This window comes from Nelumbo lutea, chromosome 1 (assembly GCF_056320005.1).
Source record: "Nelumbo lutea isolate HS-2025 chromosome 1, American lotus-T2T, whole genome shotgun sequence".
Taxonomy (NCBI): domain Eukaryota; kingdom Viridiplantae; phylum Streptophyta; class Magnoliopsida; order Proteales; family Nelumbonaceae; genus Nelumbo; species Nelumbo lutea.
Window position 1 is genome coordinate 183348472 of NC_142684.1, and position 16245 is coordinate 183364716.

The 16245-nt window shown below is 39.7% G+C and overlaps 1 protein-coding gene across 2 annotated transcripts; it reads right to left on the bottom strand.

Moving 5' to 3' along the window:
- Positions 1–7813: 7813 nt before the first annotated feature.
- On the bottom strand, positions 7814–15956 carry LOC148879695 (ubiquitin-conjugating enzyme E2 28). 2 transcript variants are annotated; one of them, XM_088961325.1, is made up of 5 exons: positions 15907–15956; positions 15652–15729; positions 9482–9609; positions 8605–8709; positions 7814–8151 (listed from the first exon to the last, which is right to left on the bottom strand). In XM_088961325.1, exons 2-5 carry the CDS (start codon positions 15719–15721, stop codon positions 8008–8010), a joined length of 447 nt encoding a protein of 148 aa, XP_088817451.1. In that variant the 5' UTR covers positions 15722–15729; positions 15907–15956; the 3' UTR covers positions 7814–8007. The 2 variants fall into 2 exon arrangements, with proteins under 2 accessions (XP_088817451.1, XP_088817452.1); XM_088961326.1 differs by having other exon boundaries at positions 15652–15956.
- Between the last annotated feature and the right edge of the window lie 289 nt (positions 15957–16245).

Below are 16245 nucleotides of genomic sequence, written 5' to 3' on the forward strand. Positions count from 1 at the left end.
AGAAAAATAACAAACTTGAGATGCTATATTTAGAATAATTAGAAAAAAAAAAATCCCACTTGACATATCCAAGAGAAACTAAGAATTTGATTGGCCCTTTATGCATTGAACTCACTAAAACACCATTAAGTTACTTACCCAGGAAAATGCAATTACTTGGATAAGTTTTTCTTGGGAAATACTTACCCAACTAAGTGCATTTGCCCATGTTCTTTTATTTCCCAAGTAAATAAGGTAATGACCATTTTAGTCATAAAAATGTATTATTAAAAGGGGGTATTTTTGTCTCATTCAAGTGTTGACAATCTTCCCCACAGGTGGGAAACTTATGTACCCACCTAGGAGATGGGTATTAAGTGATAGGAAAATAAACTTTCTTTGGTTCGGTGGCCCCCACATAAATCTAAAGAAGGAACATGGGATTCTTAGTCAATGGGAACCAAAATCCTATTAACCAACTTTCCCCCTCTCAAAATCCATAAAAAGAATGCCCCAAGAGAAAAGAAGGTTATGTTTGGTTTGAAGGAAAATGCCAGAAAAGGAAGGGAAAGATAGGAAAATCTTTACAAACATTGTATAGGTTTCCCAGTCTTTCCCTCCCTTTCCCTACCTTGTTCTTCAAACCAAGCATAGCCTAATAGAACATAGAACATGATTTTCTCCGTTGGTTTTTCATTTTTACTTTTTTTTTTTATTTGGCACATAATTCTTGAAGTGCTTCTTCTGTATATTTTAAATTATAAAATGCAAAAAATATTTTTTTTGTATTAAATCACTAAATAATCATTGATACTTGAGGATTAAACCTTTTTACACTTCAAGCTACACTTCACGCCTTAAGGCTTGAGGCTTAAGCCTTGACGCAAAGTCTCTGCACGTCGCCTCAAAGCGTAAGTCTCACGCCTCAAGGCTTAAGCATTTTAAAACAATGCATGCGATTGCACATGACTCTTGTTTCTCATTACCTTCTATAGAACTTTGACAAGTAGTCTCTCTCTCTCTCTCTGTTCTCTGGCACACTGAATGAACCACATGAGTCAAACTAAGAAGCAGAGAAGAAGAACAAAATCCACAAGTAACTATTATTTTCTCCGACTCTGTGTTCTATTCACACTTAGCTAGCAAAAATTACAGTGGTTATCGGAGTTTTGGTTGGCGTTTATGAATTTGATGTCGAATACAATGCTGAATAGATACGCTGGAAGGTATTGAATATGAGATACTTTCCAAAGGAAAAAACTAGAAAAGCTTGGATCAGAATGTTATGTAGAGATATTATGGAGTTCTATTGGTGAGCCATTGTATGGAATTCTTAAGGGTAATAAGCATGATTTTCATTTGGCAATTAAATGGCAATGCCGCATAAAAGAGCAAAATCTTATTATGCTTCTCTTGTTGAAATGTTCCAAAATGCCTACACTCCATATGGAATAAAAGAGGGTGTATTTGAGGCAATGATGAAGATAAATTTGGGTAATAACGGTTTCATAACAATGCAATTTGATTCCTCATATTTATTGATGAGAGGTGATTTGGCTTTCCAATTACATCATGCTATGTGGAAACTCCAAACCACTTTATGACACCTTAACACGGCATTTGGTCAGACCTCATCCAATTAGACCGGCCTAAGCCGCTCTTTGTGAATTGAACCTCGACCAACAGGAGACCTATGGACCGTTCAATAACAGACCGGAGTACATCACCTCGAAGGCATAAGTCAATGACTTCGGTGACCATCCTATCCCCCACAACCAGGGCAACTGACGACCTGAATGGTTGGCCGACCTCCAGGTTACTGACCTACGTGATGTATCCAACCTCATCCACTCACCTCACCTATCAGTTCCGAAGCACAGACGACACATCACCCACCTGGCAGTGATGAGCCCAGTTTTATCCACTCTAGGAGGAACCGGATGAGGATCATTGCAACGCCGATACGATGTACCTCAAAAATAACTAACTGATAAGAACTATCATTTCCTAATATCTCGGGCACACCACTTGGACCTCAATGCCTATACAAGATTTCTATACTTGCTTCAGCACCAAGTAGCACATCTAAAATAAGAAGATGCCGTGACGTGCGGAGAAGATGATTGTGTGTGTGGCCATCATTGGACACACCAGGTGTACACTAGAACCCTCACTTTCCTCAGTCACCTAAATTCTGAACTTCATACATAGAGTCTGATGACCCTTGAATTCTTTAAATGTGGCCATACGAGACAAAGATAACCTTCACATGTTGTAATGAGTTGGAGACAAGAGAGATGGATGGTGACTGTGCAAAGTGTTTCTTTTTTTTTTTGAAAATTTGAAGAATATGAAGAGTATAATAGACAATGCCCTTAAAAATATTCATGAGATTTTGAGGATCTCGATTTTAGATTTTGCTACTACTATACTATCAAAGACATGGTATGTATTTGAAAATTTTAAGAATAATGGAGGGTAAAATACACATTTCAATATGATGGATATCAGTTGTCAAAAGACTTAAAAGAATACTTTAAGGAGCTTTGCAAATAACAGTGGAAGTTTTGGTCCATTTCCTAAAATTTAAGGTAATTTAATAGATTTCCCTTTACTATTTATTATCCCCTCAGTTTGAATTCTAATCATGGTTTTAAAAACTAAATCGGTCAGGGTCGTCCGGTTATCGGTTCAAACGGCTGGCCCATTCTGACAAAAAAATAAAAAAATTTAAAAAAATGAAAAAATAGTTGAAACCGTTCGAACAGTTCAAACAGTTTGAACGGTTAGCTGGCTGGTTCAGCAGTTCACTGACCAAAATCAACGGTTTTGGGGAAAAAAAGTGATTTTGGAGGAAAATGGAACCAGTCAGGTGACCGGTCCCAGTTTTTCGGTTCGGTCTGGTTTTGAAAACCATGATTCTAATTTTGTTGTGAATTGCATTTAATGAGGAAGAAGAACTAATCCCATCTTCTATCACCATTTCATTTTAATAATCTGATTCTTTTGTTTAGAAAATAGAATGTATTTGACGAAAATGACCGTCTTCTCTACCTTCTTGAATTCATTAGCGATCAATCTCACTCAATTAGTAGCTGATGTAACCGTTTTCGGCCACGTACCAATGTTTTGTGATGTAAAATTTTTTGGCTAAGTACCTCGTCATTTGACCCGGTAGTGGCATGCCTTAGTGATGAGCTACTTGGTGGTGAACTGCCTACTGGCGAACTGCTTGATGGCGAACTGCCTGGTGGCGAACTGCCTAGTGGCGAACTGTCTGGTGGCGAACTGCTTGGTGACGAACTCCCTGGTGGCGAGCTCCTTGGTGGCGAACTGCCTGGTGGCGAACTGCTTGTTGGCGAACTGCCTGGTGGCGAACTACCTGGTGGCGAGCTGCTCAATGGCGAACTGCCTGGCGGAGAGCTACTTGGTGGCAAACTCCCTACTAGGAGGCCGGTGACTTAGAGAATGGTGGAGCTCCCTGGTGTGGCGCAATCTGACTGCCCTCAGCATGAGGTGATCTTCTTTCCTTTGTAAGCAGTGGGAGCTGAGGGGCCTGTGATAACTCCATCTTTTCCTCCTCTTTGTAGGTGGCCGGAGCTGAGGGACCTGCGAGAGCTGAATCAGAGGTCCCGGGGGGGGGGGTCTCCGACGCCTAAGTTAGCACTCTGATTGTAGAGAGCTTTGAAGATAATATTGGAGAAACGAGAGAGCTAGAGAGTAGGGATTACTTCCTTTTTTCATCCCCCTCCCCTTTGGGGGTGAGGTCTTTATATACCGGAGTCCTCGCGGGTTAGGTGGGTGAAAAGCCTCCAAACGGTAAGACTCGTCACATCCTGTCAGAACCGGGGTACGGTGGTGAACTCCTCGAGGTCGTCGGGCTGGCGCTTGTGTCAGGCGGCAGGTCGGTGTATGGGCTAGGTCGCGCAGGCTACGCGCCAGGCCGCGCCAGGTCACGCAGGCAACGTGTCAGGCCGCGCGCAAGTCACGCCAAGTCGGCCAGACCGATGCCCGGGTGGGTCATCAACTTCGTAAGTTTGTTGGCTGGGTGTTTGCCTAGTTGTCACGAGGTGCCACATGTCACAATTCCACCAGAGGGCCAAATCTGCCCTCATCAATAGCCCCCCACTCTCGAGCTGAGAGTAACTCAGCGAAGGGAGTAGATTTCTTTTATCCCGTAAGTCGACGAGCTAGTAAGGGCTGATCCAATTCCTAGTGTGGCCCATAGGCTTTGGGAGCGACTCGTAGTCTACTCTTCTTTGACTTTTGCCCGTGCCGGAGAGGCGACCGAGTCTTAAGTAGTAATGTGGCCCGTAGGCTTTGGAAGTGACTCGTAGTCTACTCTTTTCTGACTTTGCCCATGTCGGAGAGGCGACCGGGTCTTAAGTAGTAATGTGGATTGTAGGCTTTTGGGAGTGACTAGTGGTCTACTCTTTTCTGACTTTGCCTATGCCGGAGAGGTGACCGGGTCTTAAGTAGTAATGTGGCCCGTAGGCTTTGGGAGTGACTCGTAGTCTACTCTTTTCTGACTTTTCCCGTGCCGGAGAGGCGACCGGGTCTTAAGTAGTAATGTGGCCCGTAGGCTTGGCCTGTGAGGTGTCGAGCTATGATGGTGCTGCATCAGCTTTGTAATGCCGGTCACCCACTCCTACAAGAAGCTACTAGGAGCTCGACCTTTGGGGCAGCACTACTAACTTTAGGTTGCCAGCTCACACGGGAGCCTTGGAAGGCTTGACCAGTAAGGGCTCCTATGTAGTCAGTTGGCTGCCAACTCACGCGGAAGCCACGAAGAGCTCATCTTTGTAGGGGGGACCTTGTGAAGAGGACTGATGTGTCATTATCTGAATCGAAAGTAAGGTTGGTAGAACTACTTAGTCTGTTAGCTCCCTGCATAGTCTTTGAGTTCATAAAAAAATGTAAACTATAAAGCGATAGTTTCAATTTCTAAAAAGTGAGGACTTAGCTTTGGTAAGATGAGAACTTAGCTTTTGTAGGATGAGAACTTAGCTTTTTGTAGCGTGTTCCCACAGACGGCGCCAATTGATGTAACCGTTTTCGGCCATGTACCAATGTTTTGTGATGTAAAATTTTTTGGCTAAGTACCTCGCCATTTGACCCGGTGGTGGCGTGCCTTAGTGATGAACTACTTGGTGGTGAACTGCCTATTGGCGAACTACTTGATGGAGAACTGCCTAGGGGCGAACTGCCCGGTGGCAAACTGTCTGGTGGCGAACTGCCTGGTGACAAGCTCCTTGGTGGCAAACTGCTAGGTGGCGAACTGCTTGGTGACGAGCTCCCTGGTGGTGAACTGCCTGGTGGCGATCTCCCTGGTGGCGAACTGCCTGGTGGCAAACTGCTTGGTGGCGAGCTCCCTGGTGACGAACTGCCTGGTGTCGAACTGCCTGGTGGCGAGCTGCTCGGTGGCAAATTGCCTAGCGGAGAGCTACCTGGTGGCGAACTCCCTACTAGGCGGCCGGTGACTTAGAGAATGGTGGAGCTCCCTGGTGTGGCGCAATCTGACTACCCTCAGCATGAGGTGGTCTTCTTTCCTTTGTAGGCAGTGGGAGTTGAGGGACCTGCGAGAACTCCATCTTTTCCTCCTCTTTGTAGGTGGCCGGAGCTGAGGGACCTGTGAGAGCTGAATCAGAGGTCCCGGGGGTATTTTCCCGGCGGGGACTCTCCGAAGCCTAAGTTAGCACTCTGATTGTAGAGAGCTTTGAAGATAATATTGGAGAAACGAGAGAGCTAGAGAGTAGGGATTACTTCCCTTTTTTCATCCCCCTCCCCTTTGGGGGTGAGGTCTTTATATACCAGAGTCCTCGCGGGTTAGGTGGGTGAAAAGCCTCCAAACGGTAAGACTCGTCACATCCTGTCAGAACCGAGTACGGTGGTGAACTCCTCGAGGTCATCGGACTGGCGCTTGTGTCAGGCGGCGGGTCGGTGTATGGGCTAGGTTGTCAGGTCGGCGCTTGTGTCAGCCGAAAAATCAATGTCTAGGCCAGGTCATCAGGTCGGCGCCTGTGCCAATCGGCTGGATAGTGTCTAGGCCAGGTCGTCAGGCAGGAAATCTTCCTGTGATATGTCAAACTACTCCTATACCGAACTTCTCTACAAGTGGCAAGCTGCCTATAGCGAGCTGTTTGGTGGCGAACTGCTTGGGGGCAAACTCCCTGGGGGGAACTCCCTGTGGCGAGCTCTGCCGAACTATTTGTGGTGAGCTCTGCCGAGCTGTCTGGCTCTTTGGCGAGCTCCCTGGTGAGCTACTGAGCTCGCGAGGTATGTATGCCACCGAGTTTATCAGTGGGCGTCTTATGGGCGGCTTGGCCGGATCATGTGCTAGGCTGATCCAGGTCGGCCAGGTCGCGTAGGCCACGTGTCACGCACAGGCCGCACGCAGGTCGCGCCAAACCGGCCAAACCGGTGCCCGGGTGGGTCACCAACTTCATAAATTTGTTGGCTGGGTGTTTATCTGGATGTCACGAGGTGCCACGTGTCACAATTCCACTAGAGGGCCAAATCTGCCCTCATCAGTAGCCATTGTAGATATCGAATGATCTAAATTCTCTTTTTTCCCTCTTTTTTGAGCAGTCAACTTTACAACTTCCAATTTCAAACAAAAAAGGGTCTTCCATTTGGGCTACAAACTTTTTATCCCACTAATAAGAGGTTTAAAGTGCGGATATATATATCGCCATTCACCAAGGTTGCAAGGTTTTAAGAGGCGTAAAAATAAAGGATATTTCAAGGAATATTATTTTGGACTCTCCTGCAAATCGTTATACAGAACGAGTATGCCTAGGAAACCTGTATATATTTCATAAATACATAACGAATACTGATTTTCATTAAAAAAAAAAAAAAAAGACCATCCATAAAGTATAAAATGCAAGAAGTCTATCAGAATGCAATTCTCTTGCCGGTTGAAACCTGCAATGCATTTATTTCAATTAAAATAAGTGATAAGGACAACTATGCTGTATGAAACAGAATATTGGGCAATCAAGAAACATCTCCAAATAGAATGAGTATCGTAGAAATGCATATCTTAGATAAGTGAAAAAATACTAGAAAGGAGAATATCAGAAATGAAATCACGAGATTATTTCTGACCAGTAGTAAGATGTTTTGGTAACCTGCATGGAAGAGAAAGACCATCAACAACAGCACCCGATGAGAAGTGGTTTGTTACAAGTTGAAGGTGTTGGGAAGTAAAAATTAGGGTATTTTTCACAAACAGCCAAAGTTTTTCCCTGTTTAGGAGTTGCCGGAGATGACCCATTAGCTCACTCAATTCCCTGCATGTGCCTTTGGCTAAAAGAATATTAGTTTAGAATTACCCTTCACCCATAATGTGCCATGCAAATATACTCTCTCAAACAGCCAAAATTTTCCGCTAAAAACGTAGGGATAAACCGAAAACGATACGTAATAAGAAATGATTTAAGTAAATGGATATGGCATGAAGTAACCCATCCCATGTAGTTGGAAATTGGAAATGACATACTCTTTAACTGAGTCTCATTTTGCTTGAATAATCTCTTCTATGTTCTATGTACCATTTTTGGTAAAGCTATTTTTCGATAAATAGATCTAAGGCACATAACATGTTCCAGGTCACCATTACCAAAATCCCAATGAAAACGTTGGCTGATTCCTTAGCGATTATCACCCTGACGAAAGACCATCCAAATTTCAAAATGAAGAACCTGGCATATAATAATTAATAGCCAATGCCCTCTCACGTTTTGAGTTTTTCATCTCTTGCTTCCTCAAGGCTCAAGAATGCGGAAAGGGAACGCAGAAACGCCGTTGCCTTCTTAGAAGGATCAACTTCTTGATAAAATTCGCATACATTCCACCAATCAAAACTAGCATTATCTGTTATTTTTAATGGAGGGCAGTATATAGACCTTCTGTTTTTGTCAGAGTTTTAACGACTGACAAAATCATATGCTTCATACATAATACTGAAAGACCAAAGTCACAAGAAAGGAAAGCAGCCCTCCACACATGCACCAGACGGCACACTTAACCCATTGCATACTTCTGAGTCCAGCTTCTTGCGGTTGACTCGTACTTGCTCCTGTCCGTTTTGTACATGTGAGCAATCTCTGGTACCAAGGGGTCATCAGGGTTTGGATCCGTCAACAGGGAACAGATTGACAGCAACACCTGATAACCAAAAGCAAGAATTTGTCCCATCCAGTTAGCTGATGATAAAGGATGGTCAAGAATTAAATGGACCTACTTCATTAGGGTTGTGCTTTTCCTACTCTTTAGGCTTCATTTGTTTCACCGTTGGAAATTTTTCTTATCTTCAAAATCTCAATTATATTCCAAGCCTATTTTATGGCCAAACTTGTGATTTGCACCAACCCTCTAAATGGAAGCAAAGCAGCCTTAGGTGCTTATAAACTAAGCATAAGAAATAAACAGGGACAATTTTTCTCGTAACTATTAGCAACAATGGGGACAGGAAGAACCTAAACATAATGCAGTTTGCCCCAATCATGTTTTCCAGATCATTAATAAAATGATCATATTGTTTTTTCACCTAGGAGATTAATTTTGCACCTCATTACCGATGATTCAGAACTTACTAGAAAATAGATATGGAACACAAACCTTGGAAATGGTCAGTGCCGGGCTCCACTGCTCCTTCAAGATGTCAAGACAAATACTGCCGTTGCTGTTGATATTTGGGTGGAAAACCTTTGTCCTGAATGCGACCTACATAACCAATCCATAGTGATATGAGGTGGATATATAAAGACAGACAGATAAACAGACAAACCGAGCATTAGTTTACAAATCTGTTTTCCAGATTCAGCAATAGAACAATTAACCCCCTTACAGTGTTGGGTATTAAAATTTCTTGCCATAATGTCCTAACAATCTAGATATCCATCATTTTTATCAGTGATCTAGAAAACACAATAATGCCAACAAATGGAAAGTCAGATTTGTAAACTAAACCGGAGCCTGGTCAGAGGCAATAGATTGGAAGGAGTAAAATGGTTTAGCAAAGAATTTTTAGTATGAGTTCAGTAGGAAAAATAAAGAACAAAATTGACAATAAGCAAAACTGAAAAAACACTTACAACAATACAGCGAGAGTGGACACTTGGTTGTAAGACATAATAAGCAGGTTGTATGTACTCAAACCAATAGGACACAAGGAGCATGCAACCAAACTGGTAACTTACACAGTCCATTCTACCAATGATGATTAACTAGTATCTGACCAAAATAGTTTCTTTTATGAGAAGAATATTTCACTGGGGAAGAAACACAACAAAAAAAAGAACAGTCCAATTTCTAGTAATTTCCTACTAAATCAACAAACAATCAAAATAATGTCTTTTATGTGGAAAAAATAATGTCCTAAACAAGATTAGGACAGAACCACAAATTAAACCAAAACCATAAACACATATTCTAGTAAAATAGTAAGGATAGCACTTCTCACATTCACTAGAAACAATTATTGTTAGCCAAATACCTTGGGTGGTTTAAAAGGATAATCTGGAGGGAAATGGATGGTCACTAAAAAGACTCCTCCTGCATAAGGACTGTCTGGTGGACCCATGATTGTTGCTTGCCAATGAAACATGTCTTCAGCAACAGGACCTATAGAATACCAACACAGACAAGGATAACTATCCAATAATAAACAGTATAACAGTCAATGATAGTCTAAGGATCTTGTTCAACCAATCCACTAAAAGCAGATCTAGATCTTACAAGAATAGGCCTTCATTTAGAACGAAGGACAAGAAAGAGATTGCACTTGAAATTATTAGTCAAATATTCCAATAAGCTACTAACAATGATCACTATACTACTTTAATACATTTCAAATATGTAAATTTGTTTCCCCCTTCCTGATGGGTGGTGATAGTTCCATAATGGCTGTGCTTGCTGCCATCTTTTTCTACCAAGTTCCATGAGTAGCATGCAGTTCACATTTTAATGATTCACTTTTTTTATTTCTTACAATAAATGAAGAATAATGATTGAAAAAGAACTATTATACTTCACTGAATGTGCATTTATTACAAGTGTCTATTCTACCTTGAGATTCATATGATAGCGGTATATAAATGCCAATTTGCCAATGTTGATCCTACAGCTACTCTGTCCTCCCAAACTATAGGTATACAGCCTAATCATTTACTTAAATGTGCACCTTTTGCATCATTAAACTCAACTCTAAACAAATAAAAAGATCAATCTAATAGCTCTTAGAATTATTTTTATTTTCTCAGTTAAATAGCATGTAGCATATATCAGTTTCCACCAAATGGGTTTTTTCCCACAATCTTTAGATCTTCTGCATATACTAACTCAGATGGTTGGTTGCATGTTGCCAGGTTTTCTAGAAGTTATTAGTAAGACATCAGATATTAGAAAGGAAATATAATGAAATTAAAAATGAAAGGATTTAAATGAAAGTATGCATGGATAAGAAAATTGGACGTGTTAAAATAAAGTTCTTTTAGATTGAATTATGATAAGTCAGATTTTATTTTTATTGTTCAGTCAGAATTGCTATTTATTTAAGTATTTAATACTTATCAAATATCCCAAGTATAAGAGGCTGCAGACCCAGAATGGGATAAGCAAAACTAAAAATAAAGGCACAATTTAACAAGGAAATGGCTAGTGTTGTATAGATATAGATACAGGCGTCAGAATATGATGCATGTCCAGGAGTCTGACTCAGCAAAAATGGAAAATAGGGTTAACTACAGACCATCACGCAGTACTTCAAATGCAATGACACTTTAGACCTCCGAACTTTCATATGCAACAATTACTAAATGTTCATTCAAAGATTGATGAGCGGGCACAGTTTCTCTTGTTTTTAGCTTCTTTTGCAATTTTTAGTGCATTCTGTATTTTTCCTCTTTTGCATATCCTGTATTTTTTTGCAATTTCCTAATTTTCCTTTATTTTTCATTTTTGTTGTATTTTATAAATTTTCTATAGCATGGCAGTTTACATACACACACACACACACACACACACACACACACACACACACACACATATGAACATGGGAAAGACATGCAACAAATTGGAAAAACAGTGGAGTGATTGCCTTTTTTTGGAAAAAAAAATCAGACTATGCTCCCATAGTTGTCAAGGCACCAAGGCAAGGCCAGGCAACAGTGGGGGACCTTGTCACCTAGGTGATGGATTTTTTTAAAAAAATAAAAATCAAGAATCCTAGGGTAGTCCCTAGGTTCCATAGCATCTAGAAACCATCTTTCATTACCAATTATCTACAATTTTAATAAAGATGTCTAAACTTCATATTAAAATATAGAAAATCAACATATTCATGAAAGGAAAAAGAAAGAAATGAAATTTCAGAAAATATAGGGGCAGAGCCCCTGCTTTTGTCCTAGGAAAAGAATAAGAGGAAATGAAAGGAAGAAGAAGAAGAAAATAAAATTTTAAGTCCTTATTTACTTATTGGTGAGAATATACAAGTATTTCATATTGCCATGTAGAAATTAGCTTGATGTTCCCTATGTTTGTAGGGTGTGGTTTTGTGGTATTTTACTTTAAATCTGTGGATGTGCATCCTTGCTGCAGGATGACTCTCCTATCTACACAAACTACACTAAGCTTCCATGCTTATAAGTAAAGATGCAAATTACAAAAGAAAACAAAAATCATCTGGATTTAATAAAACTATTAAGTCATTAACTAGAGAAGGAAACGAAATCAGAATAATTTTAATAAAAATTTAAGGATACGTTAGAGAAACAATCTAGAATGAATGTCCTTCTATAGATTGTAGATCAATGAAAACGTTCAGATTAAGAAAGGAATTATCAACAATCCCTAAGAAAACAAATGAAAACATTAATGCACAGGTGAATGAAAATAGCTTATCTTTTCATGGCAGAAATTTAGGCCATGCAAGCCAAAGGTCCATATCAAGTCTAACCCTCCCAAGAACCTGGATAGATGGAACCAACATGAGGTAATGGGTTCCATGCAGCAGAGTAGAACTTCAAAAGGCGTATCTAAGCAACCAACAAAATTTTGAGAACTTTTCAGAGACTGAAATTGGTTAAAAGCCAGGTCTTACCATATTGAAGTTGATACACCTATGAGAAACAAGATAAAAGGCAATAAAAAGGGCAGCACAGTGGACAAGGCTCCCACCAATGCAAGCTCTGGGGAGGGACAGACATACGCATCCTTACCCCTGGCACATACAGAGGCTGTATCCAAGATTTGAACCCTGGTCACCCAGGTTGCAATGGAGCAACCCAGCCACTGCACCAGCGCCGCCAAGGCCCACCCTCAGATAAAAGACAATATGCCCTCCTCAAAATTAATGTGACATTAAGTTGGTGGTTGAAAAACTGGGTTCCTACTGTTCTCGAAGTGAAAATTGATTTCTTAAACCATGCAGCCCATTTGGCGGTGTTCCGTAGCCTTTTGTGTTGAGCAATCAAAATGTGGATCTAAATCAATCATCCCCATTGATCTCTGATCCAATGAACATGCTTGTATGAATTTGTCCATGGGCCAAGTAACTTGCCACATGGTACTATTTATGTGGGTTGGGCCAATTAACTTGTCATGTGGACATTACATCAGCTTTCACCATTCCATTCTATTTAGTGCCATATACATCATTAAATTATGAGCACTTAAATCATTTCTTACTACTTCCAAGTTCCTTTTGGTCTGCCACTAGCTCTTCTAGCTCCTTCAACATATAAAAGATCACTTCTAATGGGAGCTGTAGATGGTCTTCTATGCACATGACCAAACCATCTCAGTCTACTTTCTCTCATTTTATTTATTTATTTGCTTTTGAAAATGGTAGTGTAAATTGTACTAATATATACAAAGCAAACAATATGAATGGTCCGCTATACAGAGATTCTGTACACCATATACACCCATTAAGGACCACCAAAAAAGTCTATTCTCAAAAAAGAAGATGAAAAATCCTCCCCACCAAAACATTTAAGATTTGAAATCCAACTCTTGATGAGATCCACTAAAATGTTAATAACCACCTCCTCAGCATTAGCCTTATGATCAACTATTCTACATTCCTTTCATGCCATGGGCTGATGATGACTACTAGAGATATAACAGCCCAGAATGCTCTCCCTTTCTTAGACATAACTTGCATTTGCCATCCTGCCAGGAGGTTTTTAACGGAAGCTATGCAATACCAAAAAACAGGAATTGCCTTATAAAAATGATACCAGACTCTGGAAGAGGAAACACACTGAAAAAAAAAAAAAAAAAAAGATGATTTGAAAATTCTGTATCTTTGTTACACAGAGAACAAAGATATTCCAGCAAGCTTGCTCCCTTTCAAGCAAGCATCTCCTTAGTCAAACATTTCCCCCATGCTGCCACCCACACTTTCTCTCATTTTATCACCTATTGGTATTGCTCTTAGGTTCCTTTGTACGACTTCATATACGACCCTGTTCTAGTTTTACCACTCATCCATCTGAGCATTCATATTTCTACCTTTCATTTTTTGGGCATGCTGTTTCTTAACTGCCCAATATATTGGTTATATTATATAATACAAGTAAAAAAGCATTTATTATTACCATAGAATAGGGAGATTCACAATCATCTGGTGTGTGAAAAACAAACTAAATCACCAATGACATCATGCTGGCATCAGCAAAAACACTTCTTGCATGGTTTTCAAGGAGCCGAGGCAAGGTTAGGTGAGAGGGGTGCCTTGTTGCCTAGGTGATGAATGTTCTTTTTAAGAAAAAACATGAATCCTAGGGTAAGGTGCCATAGCACCAGCAACCATATTTCACTAATAATGATATATAATCTTCATAAAAAGGTATAAATTCATATTAAAACATAAAAACTCAAAATATTCATGAGAAAAGGAAAAATAAAAGAAAATCCAGAAAATACTGTTGTTATCCTAGGAAAAGAAGAAAATAAAGGGTGAAAGAAGAACATGAATAAAAAATGCATTGATTGGACAAATTTTAAGTTCTTCCTTGCTTATCAGTTCACTTTTTTAGGTCTTCAACGGTTCAAGACAGCATACACCAATATGTGTGTTGGTTGAACCCTAACAAATAAGAAAATAATAAAAGAACTAGTATATAATCCCAGAAATGAATAATTTAGCTTAATAATATGTTCTTTATTATTTTAAAATTAAAAATTAATGCATAAAAATCATAGTGCCATATACAAAATAGCTAGGCACTTAAGCAAGGCAACCAACCATGGCCACCTTGCCACCTTGACAACTATGTTTCCTGGCTAAGAACACTAGAATTCCTAGTGTTCAGAGAACCCTTATCTATGGTCCTAGAACAATGAGATTTGTGGTCCCAAATCCATAAACCCATGTCAAATAATTCCAAATTGTGGTTTCATGTTCCAAAGCCAAACAGAAAAAGAAGTCAACCACCAACCAAATGCACCATGTGTCTCAACTTAAATCAAAATAATAACTTTATATGAAATTTTCACCAACAACATCAGCTTTATTTGCAAACACAATCTATATATTTCAAGATTCCTACAATTACTTGATACCCCATTTCAGTTCACATTTTGACCAGAAGGTGGTGAAGATTGCCATCAAGTTGATGATTTAAATAGCATCTATTCAACATTCAATTAATCTAGCCAAGAGGCAAGTGAATCTCCTCGAAAAGGGAGGGTAAACAGTCCTATCATTCAAACATTCAATTCAATCCATTAACATGCATTATGTGAACCTACAAAGAATTAAGAAATCTATATACTTCAAAAGGCTGTAAAAACAATATCCGTTGATGTGATGTAATTCATTTGTTTAAAGGTTGACTCTGCTATTCTCTGTGTATATAATGAATCCATAGTGCTATAAATAGCTAAAGGTCCTGTAAAGAATGATACGAAATTATTCATAAAGATCCAGTTTTCTCAAACTCAGAAAAAAAAAAAAAAACGATACACCAAAATAAGAAAAAAGAAATCTTGTTTACGTGCTAGTTAACAATGATGATGCAGAAAATTCTACTATTTACCACCAATAAGCATAGAGTAGGATAAGCTTGTCCATCAAACAAATCAGTTTTGTTAGAGGGAAGTCTTCGAAATACATTTGAAATGAAAAAAAATTATCTTTTTTAATCATGTTCTCCATGAAGTTGGAAAGCTCAGTTGTCGTTCCAAACAAAAAAGCGATTGCAGAACCAACAATCTCAAAACTTCACTCGAGAACAACTCCATTCTCCCCAGAAGCCTTGGAATCAAAAACCCTTACGCTCCTATTCAAATACTTGTATCTGGTATAACTGCTTCAATGTAAAGCATTGAGAGTTAGTGCAGAAATCTGTCCATACTATGCAACATCATTCAACTCCCCAACATATTAAATAGACTTCAAACCAGAACCAGGAAAACCAGCAGAGTAACGCTATATACATACAAAATAATAAAATGAATAAACAATAACAACAACGATAAAAATAATAAAACAACATCAATAATAACACACTACAAATCCGACAAAAACGACACGCGGATCGAGCACCAGATCCACCCTAGGAATGATAGAACACAGAAATCAACATGGAGGAAGAAGAAAATAAAATAATATTAATATTAATATTAATATCTTTATGGTTCTTCCGATGAAGACGATACCTGCGCTGCAAGATGTAGGAGGATCTTTCTGGAGATCCTTCAGTTCCTTCAAGATCCGCTTGGAAGCCATCGCGAAACCTGAGATTTTCGAAAACCTAAATCGTCTAAGATAGAGAGAAGAAGTAGAAGAAAGAAAGAAACAAAAGAAATAGATTCCACAAGGAAAAAAAAACAGAGAAACAAAAGAGGGTCTCCACACGGAAGAAGGAGAAGAAGAAACAGGGGAAAAGGCAAATCAAAGACAAAGAGGTATACCTGAGAATTTCGACCCTCCTCTCTTGCCTTCCCTTCGAAATCACAGAAACAGAGAAATTGGGAGGCCGTAACAATGACATTTATAAACCAGCTCTAAAGTAATACTCAACCGATCGCTGATTGGCCATTTCTTCTTTGGGCCCCCTCCGAATTTTGTTTTCCTTTATTTTTTCCTATTTTTCGAACACGGGTTGGACTCGGTTTACCGAGGGTGTCTGTCCGTTCCAACTCACGAGTCACCACTGGTTGGTTAACCGGGTCGTCAGTAGGAAATGATTCCATGACCTAAATTTTGAATACAATTGTGCTCCTGATTCCTAATCTCCATCTCCAAAGAAC